The sequence below is a fragment of the Falco rusticolus genome, chromosome 6 (assembly GCF_015220075.1).
Source record: "Falco rusticolus isolate bFalRus1 chromosome 6, bFalRus1.pri, whole genome shotgun sequence".
Taxonomy (NCBI): Eukaryota; Metazoa; Chordata; class Aves; order Falconiformes; family Falconidae; genus Falco; species Falco rusticolus.
In genome coordinates, this window is record NC_051192.1 from 5,384,273 (window position 1) to 5,405,271 (window position 20,999).

The window sequence follows — 20,999 nt, forward strand, 5'->3', positions numbered from 1 at the left end:
TTTTCCGCATCAGAGTCAACCGGTTATTTAACTGCCTGATGTCAGAATTATTGTCTCTTTTCACAGGACCTCTGTAGTTTGAGGTTTTTGTTTTGTTGTTGTTTTGTGTTTTTTTTGGGGGGTGGGTGTTTGTTTAAGACTACCAAAGCTACACCCTCTTACAAAATCTTACTCTTCTGGCTTATTCTTCCACTCAAAGCACCCTGAAATTAGTGAGGTACCCCAACTGATAAGGAATTATTATTTTTTTCCCAGTGTTGCATTAGAACCACGAGATCACCACTGATTCAAGTGTTACAAAATAAATGCGGTATTTGGGATTGCCAAGTACTGAATGTTTTTGAGCACAAATCTTTCATCTGAGCCTAGATCCAAATACACAGGTCCCGGACACAATGCTACACTAGTTGTCATTTAGGGCTTCCTTTTGTACAGCACAGAACCCAGTATGTCAGCACAAGACAAAAGCAATGAGTAGGAAGAAGTGGAAAACAAATCTTGGTTGCTAAGTTAGCCTGTCATGTAGTAAAAGTTTGTGTGAAGCCACATACCATATGACCCAAAGGCTCATTTTGCCCAGAAAGCTACAGTTTAGTTAAAAAAAAAAAAAAAAAAAAAAGAAAAGAGTGCAGTAGAAAGGAAATAGAGTTGCAAACATGGAGAAGGTAGGACTTGTACTATTGCTCGTTGTGGAAAAATCTATTACCTCACCCTGATTAGTGTCCAGCTACAGCTGAAGCACAAAAATTTGGCTCAGAGAGGGCTGGAAGAAAAGTGCCAACATTCATTAATACCTGCTTCATAACATGCAACCATTTCACAGCTTTACCTCAGAAGATGTTAGATAAGATCGGTAGCGCATCACTTCCACGCAGCACACCGACTACCTGAAACCAGCAACGTTGGGGTCTGTCCCACCGTACATGTAAGACTGAAACACACCACTCGGAGAAGAATTGCCATAGTTCAAAACAAAAAGCTCAGAGGTCTCTGATACCTGCCAGAACTCAAAGCATTTGGAGGATCAGGAAATGACCAGAACTCATGTTTTATGGATTTAAATAACTGAGGAAAAGCAAACACAGTAGCACCTCTGAGCTGTGCAATCCTAAGCAACTGCATCGACTGAGAAAAAAAAGCTCTGGAATAAAGAACAAAACACGCCAATGTGTGAGGTGCTGTCTGAGCTTACTTTAACTTAGGGAAAATCCTCTGGCAAGGAGGTTAAAGGCGAAAGTTGACTCACAGAACTGCTAAATTATTCTGTAGCTAAGTCATTGCAGCCACAAAGGTGCTTAATAGTTTGCAGCTACCTATGAGTCACAGGGTTCATGCACAGGTCTTCCTTTGGCTCCCCATGTCCAAAAGAAATGAAAAATTCTTTTTAATTCACGGTCCTAATTAGGATGATAATTGGAAGAAATCCCAAACCATCATACTTGACAATAACAAACCACGTGTTTACTCTCAGACTCTTTTGTAGCATATTGTGGGGAGAAAACTAAGACTTAAAGTATACTAAACAAAGTACTCTACCTCACCTAGTTGGGATCTGAACTTGGTTCCAAGTTTTGAAGGAGTCCAGGCCTTTTGAGGGAACTCAGCCAGCAATTCAGGCAAAGATTTCTTCAAAGGATAAAGAGGTTTGATTTTTCTTTTTCTTTGTCCTCCTCTTTTCTTTTTAAATAAAAGCAACATCTCTGATTTGTGAGCACAGAGTTTTTAAAGGAAGGGAGAAAACACCATTACAAATAGCAAGCAAAGCTTTCAGTTTATGAATCCACTATTTCATCCATGAAATATCCAGGTTGCCTTCATCATCATTTCCAAAACACCACATTATATAAGGCAACAATGGAATACTAGGCTGGTCTGTTTCCCATATTTTTAGTTGGCTCAGCTGGAAAGTGCATACAGGCTATTGCCCCAGGATGAGTGAATAATTTAACTCAAATGCAATTTTGCACAAAGTTACTTTCACAACTGGAAGAAAAAAAGAAAAACAAAAAGCATGGCTAGTCAGACTGTTAAAAAATTTGATCCCCCCCCTGCCCCGCCTAACTAAACTACTATCATCCACAAAGTTTAGTTCACAGTGTTACTGTTAAATAAGCGAGGTATAAATCTCGATATCAAAACGCCAGGCTTTTCTGTGCTAAGAGTTAATTGCCCCTGCACAAAGTCTCAAGTACAATACTTATGCCTTACATCTCAAACAGTACTGCACCGCCTGGGTGAAATCTCTGCTCAGGAATAAAATTTATGCTGAAGTAGGTGCAAGACAAAAATCCTCAAATTGTACACTGAGATTTAGAAGAGGTCTGTTGCATGTGGAACTGTTTTTGATCTTTAGATCATAAACTCCTGGAGGCACAGATCTTCTTTAATTACATGACTACAAAGCACCATGTGTTTCCATTATGCTATTTAAAAAATAGATTTAATTTGAATTTACATTTGTTGATGTAAACATTACTGACTGTAACATTACCCTCCAATCTGATGCAGAAAGTCACTGAAGTATTAGGAAAAAAATCTTTCCCATAAAGATTACAAAAGAAAGAATCCCCAAACGTGCTATTTGAAAATATGAATAGAAATTAGCTGAACAGGAAAGAATAAATTTAAGTGCAACAGAATTTTTAAGATATTTTCACACAAATAGCACAAACAGCTCAGGTCATCCTAATTTTCAATTCTGATCTACAGTTATCTGTTGTGTTTAAGGGACTGAATGAATTCAGACATTTCCAGCAACCAAAGTTCCACTGATTATTGAATGGAAAGAAAGTAGCATGGGAAGGATCACTCATTTATCTTGCAACACCTGGGAGCAACCCAGCAACTGGGAGCCCCACTAACGAATTTAACTACCAGGTATCTAATCAGTTCTGGTTTTTAACAAAATTAATTTTACCTCTGCTTTTGCATAAACAGTCCCTGTTGTTTGAAACTTTGTTTGGGGTAGCTTCTGTGCATCAGGTGGGGCTGAAACAGAACAGAGCAGTGCTGGGTCCAGATACAATTCAGAGAAGAACAGTGCAGAGGGAAACATTTTGACACTACAGCATAAAGTAAGCTTTGCACATGCACTGAAAAAACCCCAAAACCTGGACTATTGCTGAATTAAAGGGATTCTAATTTTGTTTTCTGCATGACCTGCACTCACTTATAATAGTTACTATAATTTGTTTGGGAGAACCTAGGCCAAAAGAAGAAAAATGTTTATGTACCATATAGGTGGAATGTATTATTCAGTTTATGTTATGTTATTTAAAAAAACCCAAACAAACAACTTTCAAATAGTGGAGCTTGCAAATTATATCTAATTAGAATGTCTAATCATTAATAATAATAACAGCAAGAACAACTACATCTAAAATTTGCCAAAATAGATGCAATTCAAATTGGGAGCAGACAGCTAAAGTAGAGTGAAAAGTAATAATAGTCTGTAAAGATTGTATTGGCTTTTGGTTTGGATCACGTAACTCACAAGGCAAGTGAGCAAACAAGTTGCAGGAAAAATTCTGAACATAGGTTTTTGTTTACTGTGTACATTAAAAAAATACTTTTTTTTTTTCAGAACATCCAAAAATCTTCAGAACATTTTTATTTGGAAACACTCCTTCCACATGCAGAGATGGAATACCTAAAATTACCTTAAACCAAGAAAAGCACGAAAAGGTAAAGGGAAAAGAACAGAAAACAGTACTTTTTCTTCTTCTTTTATCTTTAAAGAGGCATTTTTCTTCTTCCATATTACTTAATGGATCTTTTGTCTAGTAGCATGTAATCCCCTCTGACCCATTCCTTCTTTTCTTTTTGTCCTTATGCTAACCTGCAGAAGGAAAGGGTGGAAATATAGGGCCTTCTGTCTGATCTAAAAACACATAGGCAGAAAAAAAATGTCATGGACATAAGTAAAAAGATGGTGGCAAGACAAAAACAAATGAGTATTTGAAGCCCTAAATTCACCAAAAGGAAGTCTCCTTATTAGATCCAGATCACCATAAACAGTTCCACCAGCGGGAGCACACTCAACACTAGGTGAAGGATCACCTGGAATTCACATCATCTTGGATTTTTGATCACAGCATCAACAAATGCACATATTTATGGTAAGGAACTCTAAACTGCAAGAATAAAGTGTAATAAATACGTGAAAAGCATAAGACTGACAGCCTTCTTAATACTTGCACATGGGAAAGAAAACCACTAAACTTGTTTTGCTCTTGATCCTGTCCCCTCCTCCATCCCTAATTCTCATTTCACTAACCCTGTAAAAGGGTAAAAGCCTTTGTAAAACTTAAGTTTCTTGAGATATTTGCAGCTTTGGAGTCATGTCTGGAAAAAATGCAGTGGATCTGTCAAATCTGTTACGCATGAAGGTACAGACCTCTGATGTGAACTTAGAGCAGCTACCTAAATGTTTCTAACAGAAGCTAACCATTTCCAATATGTAACGCAGCACAAAAATAAATCTTTTTTTTTTTTTTTTTTTTTAGGGGAGCTTATTAAGTTTCATGAAACATTAAGTTGGTACACGTACATGTTCCATCAGATGTTAAACATTCTCCTTTTACTGCAAGGGATTTACACACTCGTATACAAAACGGGGTGACCAAGCCATAGGCACGATTTGTAAAAGGTAAGCTCAGACATCAGTAAGACTTTCAAGAATATCACAAACTATTTCCCATAAAAGCAATTGTTCCAGGATGGTCCCAGTATCTAGATGTTTACTGCAGTACTTTTGCGACCTAGTAAGTGTTCAGAGAAGTCTATACAACTATTTCAGCCAAGCCTGAAGGGAGGCAGAGGGGAGACACCTTTACATATGGCAGAGTCCTTAAAGAATTGGGCTTCCTTTAAAACTGGTGGAGTCTTTCTTCCTTTGAACTGAAAATAAAGATACCAGTTCTGGTGCAGTAGCTGTGCTACCAGCTCCTGTATTAGTTACAGGAGAACTAAATACCAACATTCCATCTCCCAGATTATAACATCCTTATTTATATTCATATGACTGAACAAAACTAAAAATAATATTTCACCACCTTTGAATATATTTCAATTTAGTATCTACAAAGAGAGAGAAATTCTAACATTCCTGTAAATGTGAAGGAGTAATGCTGTCTTGGTTCTTGCCAGAGTATTGATTTTTCATATATCTACATGAAAATCACTGTGTAAGCTTTTCATGTAGCAGTACCTTTCTTAGTAGTATTTCAAAAGGCTTTGTTTCTTTTGATACAGCTTGAAAACAATCCTGCAAATACTGAAGAAATTAATGACTCTAACATCCTTTTTTCCCCTTCTCTACCTCAAAACATAACACTGAAATCAGTATTTTGGTAGTAGTGAACTCCACAAAGTGCTTTTTCCTAAAGGAACTTTCTGCTTGTAATATTTAGATTAATTTTCTATTGAGATTGTTTCATTGTCCACTAACATTAACTTCATCTATTTCTTTGTCAATGAGAGCATCTTCTAGGTTAGGACAAACATGGCTTTGTTCACCTTTACCCAACACAATATGAATTTGGAAGCACCAAGAATTAACTTCCACAGAACACAGAAGTATCCCAAATACACATCAGGGTTAACCTACAAACAGCTTCCAAGGTTCTCCTGCAAAAAACTCGTAAGCATCTACCAGCCATACAGACAAGGGTGCTGATGAAATAGTATTTGAGATGGGCCACACAGAACACAGTAACACAGTGAAAAACCCCACGTATCCAAGATGTAGTGGTCAAAGCCCTTCCCTTACTAGAGGTGTCATAGGATTTATAATGCTTCAGCAGAATAAAGGATTTTTTCAAATAGGGTTTTGTCCGAAAGACTCCCAAACGTTGTATATTGCACAGTACTCAGTTTAATCAAGTCAAAGATGAATTATCAATCAGACCTTACTGGGATTTGGATCCTTTGTACCAGAAAGTCTAGAATTTCAAACACGAGCCTTGGGTAACTAAACATGAATCCAACTTAGAATAACAAACTCAATGCAGATGACTGTATCCAGCTTTAACATACATTTTTCCATGTCAACTAAAACTGCAAAGAGTAAAGGAGGGTGTACGTAACTGTTGCCCCACAGCGATCATTATGGTGTCCTTTCATTTTCAGATGCAAAGTGTCACATATAGAAATGTTGGTTTTAATTTCCAAGCTGTACTGTCTTACACAATTATATGTTCCTTATAAAATGAGCAAAGAATTATACCTTGGTCAGATATCTCACAGGGCACTCTCAGAAATAATTGCCTGCTGCAATTAACCTTTTTGGCATGAAGTCTAGACTTCTTCATGCTTTACTCTAATTCAGTGCCTTCTACTTTTGTTATTCACCACCAGCTTCTCTGAACCCAGCAATGTCAAGGGGTCAACAATTACATTGTTCAGAATACAGCATGAAAGTAAGAGTGACCCTGTATCATATCTTCATTTTTCCCCTTTGATCATCCCTTTATTTGACTGTATTTCAGTAAATTATCCATGTAGTTTTTATTTTGACAGCTCTCTTTACAGCAGTAAAACAAAATGTGTGCATTGCAAATGGCAAAGATTCAAATTTCAGCTATGTTTATCCAAAATAGCACTGAACTGCTTCTGTACTTATGCTATACTGCCTACAGCCTTACGGAAGGGGAGACAGATGGGATGAATTTAGCAGGGAAACAGCTGTGGCTTGAAGAAGAGACAAGCAAAAGTTTTGCTATCAGGCTTCATTATGTATCAAGGTACCAGTAAAATGTGTATCCGTAAGGCAGCCAAAAAAGTGTTTTTCATTTGACTAGTGATAATTACCTTTTCTCAACAGCTGACAATGTTCTAAGCAGCATTAAATAGGTATAATAATTAAGCAATAAGATAAGACAGACAGTGCCTTGCTGGGGATTATTGCTTGCCTCGGGTGTGTTGTGAGGCACAAAGCTGAAGGGTAAGTGACTTCAGCCACCCGAGAAATGTAATAATCCCCCAGAAATGCACTGCCTGGAGTGTCTTCTTGCTATTAAAAATGGAAATTTAAAAAGGACAAAATGTTATACATCTTTCCTGTGGATTTTATTGACACGGGTTAACATTACAGAAAGTCAATGAAGAAATTCCATTTCTGCCCAGGCTAGGAAAGCCCCCTCCCAAGGATATGTATGTCTCTGCTCAGCTTGTTTGTGCATCTTATTCATAAAACTGATTTGGGAAGCAAAAGTATTTGCATCATCTAACACGTGTGCTAAGGCACTGCAGGTTAAAGGAGCCTTCAGGATGGTGAAAGTTAAAGTGCTTTTAAGTCACATGTTTCCAAACATTTATTCTGGGCAAATGTCCATGCTTGGTGTCACTTTACAGACAAGCATTTCTTAAGTTCTGAAACTGTGTGTGTGTGTATATATATATATGCATATATACACATACACACTTTTTAAAAAATATATATAAAAGGTCAGCCAATCAAGTAATCCAAGCAAAGGGGGGGGGAGGGGGGGCGGGGGGGGGAAACCAACCCAACCCAAAAACCTGAAAGTTGTTTTTGACTACATGCAAGTCACATAGCTAAAACTAAGGCTAAATCCCCAGCAGTGTGGGAAGTGCTAGTATAGCACTCCAAAAGATTATACCGCTCTACATAAGCGGAGAAAAGATTACTGTAATTTCAGCCATGCTACTGAGACAACCTTTTGAAACTGGAGACCTGGAAGTATTTAGCAACTTTAACTTGAATCAAATCAGAATTCTAAAGACCGTTCAGGATCAAGTCCCAAGTAATGAGATATGGTATCTGGGACAGGGATGTATTTCCATATATGTAACTAAAGGTTGTCTGTCTGAGGTTAAAAAGAACTTAAAAAAATTAAAAGTATCTAATTTCCCCTTTCCCTCCATATATGAATTTACTGTTTACAAAAAACAAGTTAAACAGAGCTTAATCTTTTACTCTTTTCCTTCATACTTTCCATCGTCACTATTTTATTTCAGAACAAAACTGAAAGCCCTGAGCACAAATAATGCTGTCTTGAGTACACTAGAAATGCAGATGCTAAGTAGGTCTTATCACACTGTCCTTCCTTATAGCCACTTCCATAATCTCTATTTCATGGCAACTTCTACAATTAGCAGTTGAGGGATAACATATTTAAGATAACTAGTATAGTGCCTGTTACTATTAGACTACTACTGATAAGCAGAATTGCAAGGCACAATAAACTTTTTAGCATTTAATTTTTTAGGATGGCAATTTTTTTGGAGTGCCCTCAGAAACTGATAATGGATATGACTAGAGCTCCAGAAAAAAATGATAGTTAAGTTAGACAAGAAATAGGCAAAAGAAGATTCTATCTGTGTTTTAGAGAACAAAACCACTGGAAAACGAAGTCTTCAGTCTTATAATGCATAAACAGCAGCACTTCCAATTAGTTTGAAAGACGGAAAACAAAAAGCATGAAGGCAAAAAACATACACCTTTAAGTGCAATGTTAGTTATGGAACTGCTGGCACAAGACACATCAGGGCTTAACACTCAAAAGACTTAAAAGCAGGTTAATTTTATATAGAGAGAAAGAGAGCATCTACAATCGCACCAACTTCTGCAGGAGCAGGACTGGACCCTGCGGAAGCAATCAAAACACTGAAGTTATCAGGAAAAAGCAGCCTTCCAACAGCCTTGCAAAAAATCTACTTGCTCATTATATTAAACATAAATTGTCATTAGTTTTGGGTCTCCTTCTCTTTGTAACAATAACCTTGAAAGCCAGCAGGTGCACAGATTTTGCTTCAGAGCTGGTCAATTTTCATGACACACTTACAAAGCTGTTCAAATGTTACTCATCGGTCTTCATTTTCAGGCCCCCACTACAGGGGAGTGGAAGGTTTTAAAACACCTTAATCTGAAAATTTCCGTTGTACACACAGATCAAAACTGGAAGGAAATCTGCTACTCCTTAAAGTATTTTGCCAAATGAGTTAATAGTCAGATTGTCAGATTTTACTATTATTGTGAGTACATTTAAGGCTCAATAGGAAGATCCCAATTACCGTTAAATATCCCAACTAGGTATTTGCTGCTAACTACTGCATAGTGTTAGTCGCACAGTGCCTATTTGAAACCATTTATTTATTTATTTTAATGTTCTGACATATCACAAGGATATCACAGAAACACAGTACAGAAAAATGAACTTTAAAAATGCAGATGCAACACAATATGGAAGAAAGAAAACAGGGATTTAAACAATTTCATATTTTAGATGGACTAAACAATCAAGACTTGCTAAAGATTGTTAAATGGTGCATACTTCTAGGAGGAACACGGGGAGGGTTGTCCTTCACAGTTTGTACTACATTAGAAAGGCTATTATCCTGGGTAGAAGCCCTTACTCTGTAGCTCTGGATACAATTTAGCAGATAACTTCAACTGTGACATGCTCTTCGGTGCTATTTCTTGCCATTAAACATCTACATTTTTATGAACAATCCAGTAAAGAAGCACTTCGATCTAGCCTGCTCACTTTTTATTCCGTATCTCTGGGGAAGTGGTGAGGAAGCCTGGTCTATGACTACTACATGGACCAGAGGTGCCACTACCAGGAACTGCAGTCAAAGTGTTTCAAAGAAGATACAGTGGTGGTGAAGGGGTGATCGGTGGATTAACACAAGAAGAATCATATATCACCACCAGAAGCAACCTCCAACCAAAATTATCATGTTTGTAGCAAATGTGGGAAAATAAAATGGGCACACTGTTGTCCAACGATGCACATCTTTTTTAGCATCAGTGTTACGATCTCCAGAGGGCCAAGCATTTCTAGATCTTGCCATATCAAGAACAGTCTGGGCTGAGCTGTCAAAGACATCACCTTTATCCACCTCCATTTTAGAGGAGAGAATCAAGAATTCTTCGTTAATGCTAAATTAACATTTAAATTTGAAAACCAACAACTGTGCTGACAACAGAAAGTAACAAGAACAGCCTGGAACCTTATGTTGTGCTGTTTTATGTCACACATATTTCAGGGCTTTTTACATTCCTGGTAGACAAGCACACAAGCTTACTATTAGTGAGCTGAAGGCTTTGACTCCCCGAAGTTGATGGCATGAATAAGAACTATCGCCGTGTCTGTTTTGGAGAAGGCAGAGTACATCAAAGCAGTAGAAGATATTCTCCGGAGTTACCAGACTCTTAGCAGAGGGGGTGTTAGTCAGAGTGCTGATAGCTGGTCAACACAGAAGCAAGAAAACCTGGCTGTCTTGCCACCTAGCCTTTCTTTGAGGCATCGACTATTCCCCAGTTTATTGCATCACTTTCCCAGACGTTATTCTCCAATTTTTAATAAAAAACAATAAAATTGTGGTGGCCAGCTGTCTTAACCTGAAATGTGAACACAGATGCTGTTACTTTACCCTCTACACCTTCTTCCTCGACTATATTGTTATGCAACTAGAACAGACAGCATTAACTAATCCCTTCAAAGAAGGTAATTCAGGCAATTACCAGCCCATTAACCTGACTTCAAACATGAAAAGCCTACAACAAATTCTGAACGAAAAAGAATATATAAGGACGTGAAGGTAAACGGAAAACATGACAAACTGAAACATAAGTTAGACCAAGCAGATTCTTTCATGTGAATTCTAAATTCTTTGAAAGCTGATTCTCTGATAAAGGGAATGCAATAAATCTTACCTACATTAACTTCAGCCAAACATTAAATATCATGCTGCATCAGCACTTGTTAACTAAGCTGTTACTGAAAAGTAACCGCCTAAAATAAAGAGCACAGCCAAGAGGAACAATTGAAGGTGAGGAAGAATTATAAGCAGATTTCTTGGAGTTTAAACAGATTTTTGAATAATTTGAATTATGACTCAGCACAAAAAGTAGGAGTGGGCTGAAAAATTTAAGAGATGTCATCAACTTAGAGAAGGTCTGGGATACTGCACAGAAAGAAATGGATGACTCAGAAAACTGGAACAGCAGATATGGGGTGGAATTTTATGATGCAAAGTCTTATACCAGGGACCTAACACATTCTCAGTTCATAGCAAAAGGCTCTGCTAACAACTTGAATTTACTTGGGAGGAAGAGGTCACGGATTCATTTCTTGGATAGAGAAGGATTATCAGCTGCCAATATTATGCAGCTGTCAAAAAGGCAAACGTGATCGTAGGATCCATCACTCAAGGAATTTCCAGTAAATACATTAATCCATCATCTGAGATGTTCATATGCCCTCATTCAAAACCCTGTAGACAGTTCTGATTGCCTATATTCAAAACAGATCAACAATCAGAAAACTGAGGGGTTTGGAGAGCTTACTGCAAAAAAAGGACAAAAGAGGAAAGCTTTACTTATTAATCAGACATAGGACTGATTAGACACAATCATTGTCTATAATTATCTGCATTGTCAGTGCAGGTAAAATAAAAGCAGAACAGAAGAACTACTTACCCCAATTTTGGCTCAAAGACAAGTAGGTACAAGCCGAACACAAATAAATTCAAACCAAAAATAAGAAGGATCCCAATCAGAAGATCAGTGGTACTGGGAACAGTTGTCCAAATTGGAGCAGCAAGGCCTAATGATTTTTACAAAGGAGCTCAATACATTCTCAAAGGGGAATAAAAAAAATATAAACCCCTTCTCTCTCCCTCTCTCTCTATATATGTATATATGTTATATACACCTACACTTAGTGATAGCTGCAGTAAAGGAAAAAAGTACTCCGTGACCTAGAATACATCTTACAGAACATTATTAAGTTCCCTAAGCATCTACCTGAAAATTGGATGTGACATTTCCTTCTGCTTGTCATTTCCTTCTTCAGAAGGCTAGCAACCTATTTCCATACTACTCTGCTTCATTTTCTGAAGACTCTGTATTTCACTCTTAGTACATTTTCAAGTTTCCTAACAACTAAGGTAATTTTTGCTTTGTGTGTCTACTGTTCAAGTAGTTGGGGAATAGATCTTTAAAAACAGTATTTGGGGGCTTGTATAATCTTATGCCACTTACTAACTATTTAGACTGGGAATATTATATACATAACAACATTAATAGTATACATTTTTATATATACAATATATAGAGACATATATTTAAAATGAGAGAGGGGAAAAAAGACAGACAAACATATACGCAGTAAGTAGACAAATAATGAACTGGAGAAGAAGAGGGAAGGGGAGATTTTGAACATCCAGTTTCTATTCCAGAGCATGTGAACTGTGTGCAAACACCTGAACATTAAACAAAAGCCAAATACACTTTAAGACTCTGTCAGGATTTGCAACAAATATACACATGTGTGGATGTTTACACATCATCCATTGATTAGTTCCTAATAGTACTTCTCCGGAGTGTGTATTTCTCAACCTAAACTGTGAGTCTATTAAATAGTAATAAAAAATTAAGTAATACTGGTAACCCCAAATTCTGGACAGAGCTGAGAGCTTTATCTGGCTGCACCGCAATGCTGCACATAGTGACCACAAAGCTTGTTACGACTCCGTGCATGGCAGGCTACACAAACCAGCCTGTCTCTAGATTGTTACAGCAATCCTGTTACAGCGAAACCACACCAGAGGTATGTGGGTATCAATAACGATGCTCAGGAAAAAGTGGAGCATATTGCTCTTTCAACATTGAGGCAATTTTTATATCAAAGTAGTTACGGGCACTACATACGATAATCTCTATCTTCAATATAAAAATGAATGCATATTAAACTAAAATAAACCACAACATAGTGCATTTTCAGTCTATAATTGCATTTTCCAAATAGATGGTTAGTTTAGTAAAAAGATAGTAACAATTGCCTCACTGTTACTTAAAAAAATACTACCCTATCAGTACAATAAAAATAAGGAAGACAATATATTCAACAAAGAACAAACTGGACTGGAAAACAGTAAAGGTCTTTTAGGCAGTGATCAAAACGAAGTTCTTCCACACATCATTATTTCTTGAAAACAGACACAAAAAATGTACAAGAACTTTAGACAGAAAATGAAAAATTTTAAATGCAAACTGATTGCTCCAGTTTTCAAGAAATAATTTTAACCAATTGTTCTACTGAAGATTTGCCAAAGAAATCCAAGATCTCTATTCAGAAGCGTAACAGTGAGAGCAAATGAGCTATTGTGATTTTATGTATCAGTTACTTGAAACTGCTGGTATATCCTCAATATATATATATGTCTTAATTCTCATATATATGTGTTCTCTCATGCATACCTGATCTCTACACTATCACTTAGTAAAACCAACAGCAAGTAAATGTAATGGTGGGAAAAACCTTTAAAATCATTGTCCAACTAAATATCCCATTTTCTCTTTAAGCCCTTGAGTGGTCCATTTAAGAATCCGTTTTAGCTCCTTTTCCAGATAAGCTTATCCGTAAGAAGCATGGATTTTCCCATAGGTAGAAAACAAATATAATTTGTCACATGTTGTGCTATACAGACATTTCTGCACAGTTGCTGCACTACACTAGCATGTCTGAAGGGGAAGACACCCCAGGTAGTTGGCTGCAGACACATCTCAGCAACATGGCATGTAGTTACAATTTGACACATATAGTCTTTATAAATCCAATGTCTATGAAGTCAAACAAATCTCCTTCTTATTTATAGTAACAGGCAAGAGCAGATCTCTGCCGTCTTGTTACACAGATGGTTGTAACATTTTTATAGTTAACTTACAACCACTGATGCCTGAGGAATAGACACACATCTGCCCCAAACTGCCAGTCCTGTAGGCTCTTCTTTTTAACTTTAGCTACCAAAAATAGAATTAAAATACATGTAACATTGTCACCCCCAAAAAGCTACTACAACAAAAAGCCCCATAAACATTTACATAAAATGTATTATTATTGTTAATGTTACACAGATTGGACAGTGATCGCACACACATTACAGGAAAAATAGCAGTAATACCAACCCTAATCACCAAACCTGAAGTTTTAGAGAAAACTCATAGCCCCAGATCCCATATACTGATCTTAGTTTGGAAAAACGTTTGCAAAAACCTATTTAGAAGTTTCTAAATTTAAGTTTTATTAAAAAGATTCCAGAAGAGCCTCATACCTCATACAAGCTATTGTCTATATGCTTTTCTGTGCTGCTTGATAAAAAGTGAAGGCATGTCCGTCTCGTTTTGAAAAAAGGCAGGCAATTGCCTAGGATTTTCTTCTGCTTGAAGACACTGCTCCATATTTGCTGTATTTCCACACATCATCTGGGTATTTAACAGGAAATGTACACAGAAAAGAGCTCGCTATATTAAGTTAAATGCTTCCCATTTTGGACCCTGGCTGTCCACAGCAGAAATTCTCTAAGTGGATGACTTACAATCTAATGCTTGCTTTATTCAGAAGAACAGATGCAGAAAAGCAAAGCCATAACTGAACCTGGTACCTACAAGAGCTGTTAACTAAGTTCAGTGAAAGCTTAAATAGCATGATGAAATCCTGACCCATGGCAGCTTGGGAAAATTTTATGTATTCATAAATATGTTCCATCAATAATAGACCTGGGCAGATTCTTGCCTTTTTCTTCTTGATCCCCAAACTGGAAGAGAATAAAGCTTGCGAGAAAGTGGATCTGCATTTACAGAACTGGTCTAACTACAGAGGTGAAAACACATGCCTTCAAATTCAGTTTGAAAACAGATAAAGGAGAGGATGAACCAACATTATGCATGCAGTTATGCAATTAATTTGATTTTGGATTTTCCCTCCTCTGGAACCTATTTATTTTTTTGTGGAGTGCAACACAGGAAAGAAACCAGAAAGGTAGTTTAACCTTTTATTTTTGCTACATATTCTTTTTATTCTTGGGTAGTTTCTATCTTTATAGCTGCCTTATAAGAAATTCTGTACTTTCTGCTAGTTGATAACTTCTACCCTGAACATGTACCTACAGAATGGGAATCTGAAGAATAATAAAATTTGCTTTGAGGTTGAAAATTTATACCAATGCGTTCTTTGCCACATAACAGACAAGAATTTCTTTCTCCAAGATTCAGATCCATAAAGTCACACATGCTGACCAGCATACTTCTAGTGGCCCGTCAGTGACCCTATGTCATATTAATTAATACTTCTGAGATAATCTACTCAGCTAAACACATCATTGTCTAAAATGAAAAGTACACAGCTGCAAAAAAAAATTAAAACCAAATAATATAAAAAAATAATTAAACATACATCTAAAGCAAAGATCCAGAGTGCTGCCAGATCAACAAAATTAAATGAACATCTCTTTATAAGCTCCACTGCAATTCTAACACGTCACCCTAGCCCTTCAAACCATACATCTTTCAGTTCAAGTATGCCCCAACAGCATGTGACAACTGTATAACTTCAGGTGGACATTACTTCTTTTTGTGCAATATTTCACTGAGCAAAAACACACTGAAAGTGATGGATATTTGCATTACATTGAAAAAGCTGATTCAAAATAGTCTTTAATAACTGCAATTTAAAGTAATCTCTTTCCTTAAAACCTGCATATAGCATTTTGGACTACATTCATTTGCAGCACATACTCAGACAGAAAGATAGGAATGGCGGAGAAAGAGTTATCTTGTTCACTTTCAGGAATGCAACTGTCACAATAGCCAAAACATTGCTGATCCAAAAGAAATTCTGACTGATCAATTAGATTTTGCTCTTTCCTCAAAGTATCAGGGCCTGCCATATTCTCCTAGGAGAACAGAAGTAGTGACAGAGATTTCCTCTTAAACAAATACCACAATTCCTTGTTATTCAAATGGAAATGTTAGGTCCCCAGTTAAAACAAAATCATTTTGATATAAGAAACTTTGTAAGGAGAGCCAGAATAACAACAGCTAGAAAGTTAGGTATGAAAACACTTTGCGGGACTGTGTTGCAAAAAGACCAGTGCTATTTGTAGCTGCATACAAAGGGGAAACATATTGTGTAAAGAAGTAATCATCCTTAACATATTTTGCTGTGATTATTAGTATCTGAGTGATGGATGAAAATCTGAGGCAAAATGCATTTATTATTATTATTATTATTTGCTCTTCTGCCTTTACTAAATGACATAGTCGGATCTCTAATTTCAAAATCAGCAGAGAAAAATCAGTATTTTTATTTGGTGGAAGTCCTTCAACACTACTATAAGGAACTGGAAGATTTATTTCTTGCAGTAGTTCTAATCCCCTAGATCTGAATACTTCATAGCCAATTTATAGCATTAAGAAACTGACACTGAAAATTTATTACAGTTTTCACATGAAAACTAAAATTAGAACACACTGAATTTTTAAAGCAGTTTATTATATCTGCCTTGTCATTTATTACCTGGATATTAAATGAATATAGTGCAAGATCATGATTAAAAATATGTTAAAAAGAGTCCCCTTTTAAAATGCTGGCAAAGTATACTGGCCATCATTCAAATACCTGATAATCCCTGTCATATTTAAATATGCTAAAATATTAAATGAGACAAATGCTATTACTGTCCTGTTTTCTCTCCTTGTTGTCATTAGAACAGCAGCAGAAGGTAAGGCACTGCCTGCAGCATGACCACTCTGCTTTCAAACCACTTTTCTGTTCTGGATTAATGCTTTCAATCTTTTCTGCTGTATAATCATCGCTGCTGCAGCAGAGAATGAGCAACATATTCAAATAAATCTACTTTATTTGGATCTGACAGTGGAAAAGTTGTCCTAAAAACTTAATAAGTCTTAAATTCAACTAGATACTAATAATTCTACAGAAGAACTGCTAGGAGGAAAGAAGGGGGCGGGGAGGAAGGAAAAAAAATAGAAAAAAAAAAATAGATATTTATTTTTTTTCCTCCTGAAAGTAACCCTGGGTCCTCACTGCATGTCCCCCATATGCTAAGAATCCACCACAAGTAAAGAAACCAACACGGAGGTGAAATAAACAGGAAGATTATGTGGTCACATAGATTAGGGATACAGTTGTAGCATTCTGAGTTTCTTTGTTCTCTGAGCTATAAAAGATGATGACAATCCTGGGTTACAGAAGAACAGGATGAGGTACAGACAGAACTCTGAAAAGGAAGAGGAAAATAGGCGGTCTGGATGACTGAAAAGGATGCACAGAGAGCTTGCAAGAAACAAGCTAACAGGGACAGACAAGAGAATGCAGAGATGGCAGCAAAAACAACAACAACAAATTTAGAAAATCAATAGTTGGAAAAAAAACCCTGAGCATACAAGACTGGCTGCTTCAATACATGCAAGCTCTGTACATATCAGGTGGTCAGTGGTCAAAAAAAGCAATCAGAATTTTTCCCAGCCAGGACTATCTAGTCCCAGTGAAGTTAAACTGCACTTTGCCTTTCTCTGCTGACACGAGGTAGCTTGGCTGGCTGGGTTTGCAGAGTTGCTTCTCACCCTGCTTGATCTTCTGCCTCCCCAGTCATGCCTAAGCTCTTCCCAGTGCCTGTTACACTGCACGTGGCGTGGAAACAGAGAGCGTAAAGGAACTTCTTGGTACCAAAAATGAAAAGTCTCCAGTGATCTTTAAGGACATCTAATCCAAATCACAGCACAATCAGGTGGTCTCAGTCTCACCAGTCTGGGCAGAACGGTCAGTTGGTATTGTGGGATATTTCCCACTGTAAGTTTTGCCTTAGCTGCTCCCAGCAGCTCCAGAGGAAGTCAGGCTAGTGTTGCCTGGGAGCTGGTAATAGTTCCCTGGTTACTAAGGTCTTCAGCAAGATTTGCCTGTTTATCCAAGTTAAATATTAGTGAGAAAGATAACACGGTAAACCCCCAAAATACACCTATTACATGGCATAACGGAATCCACATCTGTACTCTACATTCATATTAGAATATGAATAACCTCCTCTCTCCTCCCCCCCCCCCCCCTTTTTTTTTTCTTTTAATATGGTAAGACAATTCATCCAAGTTAGAGCAGAGAACAGCCGAAGCAGCCCACACACATATGTACTAGGCTTAAATTCCTTGGAAGGCTATGTTGTTCAAGCTTTCCTTTTATTTATCCAAAATGGCACAAGCAAAAGATGTTATAAAAAAACTTGACAGAATGCTTGGGGAAGGGGTGGTCATTTTCATAAAGGAAGAATATTACTTTCAAACAACTTAGTGTCGGTTTTATGTTTACACAACAGGTACAGTACAGCAGACCACATACTGACAGATTAACAGGACCTCCTACCTTGACTTCATCCTCTCATGCATTCTCCCATGCTGGATGCATTGTTGGTCCAATTCATCATTCCGTTTCTGCATCTTCTCCAATCTGCCATGAAGATACTCTTTTTCCTGACTAAGCTGGTTGACTTCAGATCTACAAAAGTAAAACACAGTGATGATGGATGTTGTCAGATTTCATCCTGCAGTGTGCCATCAATATGTGGCTTCAGCATTTATAAAATTTCATACATGTATATGTAATGCATAAACAGGCTATTACTAGAACTTACAGAAACAAAACACTGTTTCAAATAATCTTAAGACAAAAGAACACGATGCTGAAGGGTATCTGGTAAATATGCCAATGGCAATCATTCAGTCATAGGTTGGCTATGCTAATTTCAGCCTAATTTAAACAGGCATGTCATTTGGCATTATGCATTGATGTTAAATAAGATCAATAAATGTAAATTCATACTTGTTAAGCAAGAATTTGACCAGCATTTTGAAAACATATTTCAAGTTCTTTATTAGTAAAAGCTAACATCTAGTTTAAAAAATGGCTACTAACAACTTGTTTAACATTTACTGCACTGTTCAGGTTGAACTCCGTAGTGGTACTGTTTTAGAAACTTTATTAACCTAATATGCCCAAAATACTCTTACACAGATTTTAAAAAGCACCAACACCGCATTAAGAGGAAAATGAATAGAACCTTAAGAAACAAGGGAAAAACCATACAGGCACACCCTAAGCTACATAAAACTCAGCACAGCCTTTAAGAAAATCAGTCACTTCTAAGCGATTCTTATTCTTCACGGGTGAGCAGAAACACCAGATCCATGAATGACCTGGGACTGCTACTTGCTACATCTCTAACCATCAGCCCATGGAGAAACAGGCATGAGCTGTTTCTTAATATCAGGAAAAGAGCTCAGATTAAATTGTGATAAAATATACATTATGCACTTGTACAGTTTAACTCTTCGGAAAAGGTTAATGAGAACATGTCAGAATCTGCTATACCATCAGAAAGTAAGAATCAAAAGCAAGCAAATTTGTTTTATGGCATCTGCCACTCCAGATCTTGAGGTTAAAAAGCTTCAGATATATCTTTAAATCATAAGCTTAAATATGCTGCAGTTACAGCAGAAAGATACTTTACCTTCCTGGCTGTTACAGAATGCAACAACAACTGACATTCTGAAAAATACAACAAAGTGCAGGGGGGAAGGAATACTCCTCCCTCAAAAACATGTTGTTACACTGACAAGTCAAATCTGGAAATGACAACATAGTCTTTTCATGTTTAAATAGAGAACAATACATGATATCATCTGTGAATCTAAAAGAACTTAGCAAGGGAAACTTTGGAAGAAGACTGTATGTAATTGAATTTAGACAGGGAGTTACAGCTCTATTAAGGAACATCACTGCCAAATACATCAGAATCTGACAAACACATCAGAATTGCACTGATGCATTTGTACATCAAACTTAAATGCACATGAGTTTCCTGGACAGGTACGTAACAGCAGGCAGGATGTTACAGCAAGGTAACTGAAGTCAAATTTTCACACCAATCACTTAACAGAAATACCAGTAACTCTAATGTCAGCATTACCAAAGCAGTGCCAGTCGGACCAAGTGTTATCACACAGCACAAATGCAGCCCGCACTTGATACTGTAAGAAAGTCAATCAGTGGATAAAAGCAAAAGTCCACTGCAGAGCAGCTCAACAGAGACCTGATGTAACAAAGCCCAACCATGCCGTAACATGGTCTAAACTCCGGAGTGCATTCCATTTTTTCCAGCAAAATGCAACAACAGCATTTGTCATGTGGGAATACTGTAGATTATTATGTTGGTAGGGTTTCCCAACTACGGGATCCTGCTCATTTTTCTGGATTTGTATGTGGCTGTCTCATTCACAGCAACAGCAAAAGCAACTTTCAAACTGATACAAATCTCAAAGTTGTAAAAGGACTTAATCTCCAGTACATTTGAAGGTGCCCAAAGTCTTTCTGGAAAGATCAATGGATTCAAACCGACAAAAAACCAAAAAAAAAACCCCAAAACCAAAGCAAAACAAAACAAAAAACCCACACTAAAAAAACTTAACACACACAAAAAAAAGCTACTGAAAATTATAATCAATGAAACAAAAGAAGTACTGAATTAATTAAAAACATGAGTAGCATGATCTCTAATCTCTAAAATACAGCCCTAAATGTCTGATGCTTTGAACCATCTTTCATGAATTCTCTTCTCCTTTTGTAATTACAGTTGACCTCAGCAAAAATATTAAAATCATTCCAGTTAAAACACTATTTGCACAATGTCCCTTCCAAGTAAATACATAAGAGTCCGACCACACAGGTCTGAGTATTTCATTACACTGAAATTTTGGAGGACAGCACACATGATGGGAAGAATGTCTATTAAGGTCAATGTTAAAAGGTTCATGTGTGTCAGCATTAAAGAGAGAACACCAGTCTCAATACAAGACTGCACGCCAAGAGCCTTCATTATCACCTGCCAAAGATTCCGTCTGCATCTCTAAATATACCATTCATTCACCTCAGTTTCCAAAGATTAAGATAGTTCAGTTAATTCTATGTGATATTTAAATAACTTCAAAAATTGTTGGGTTAAAAAACCCCACAAACCTAACCATCATTGTAATATGCCTCACCAACTGCACTGAACATGACAGCACATTTGTACTAGGAGTACCAATTCCACCCAGCCGGGGGCAGGACCAGGTCTGTGTAAATGCTCCTGAGTCACAGCTCACAAGCTGCCACAGCAGGGACACGAAGAGAGAGCGGGGC

The 20,999-nt window shown here is 37.2% G+C and overlaps 1 protein-coding gene across 1 annotated transcript in view; it reads right to left on the reverse strand.

The window, feature by feature from the left end:
- Positions 1–20,999, reverse strand: part of SDCCAG8 (SHH signaling and ciliogenesis regulator SDCCAG8) — a 118,793-nt gene that overhangs the window by 26,475 nt on the left and 71,319 nt on the right. The window contains 1 exon segment of the mRNA XM_037393012.1: positions 18,186–18,317. Coding sequence (XP_037248909.1) covers positions 18,186–18,317 — 132 coding nt within the window.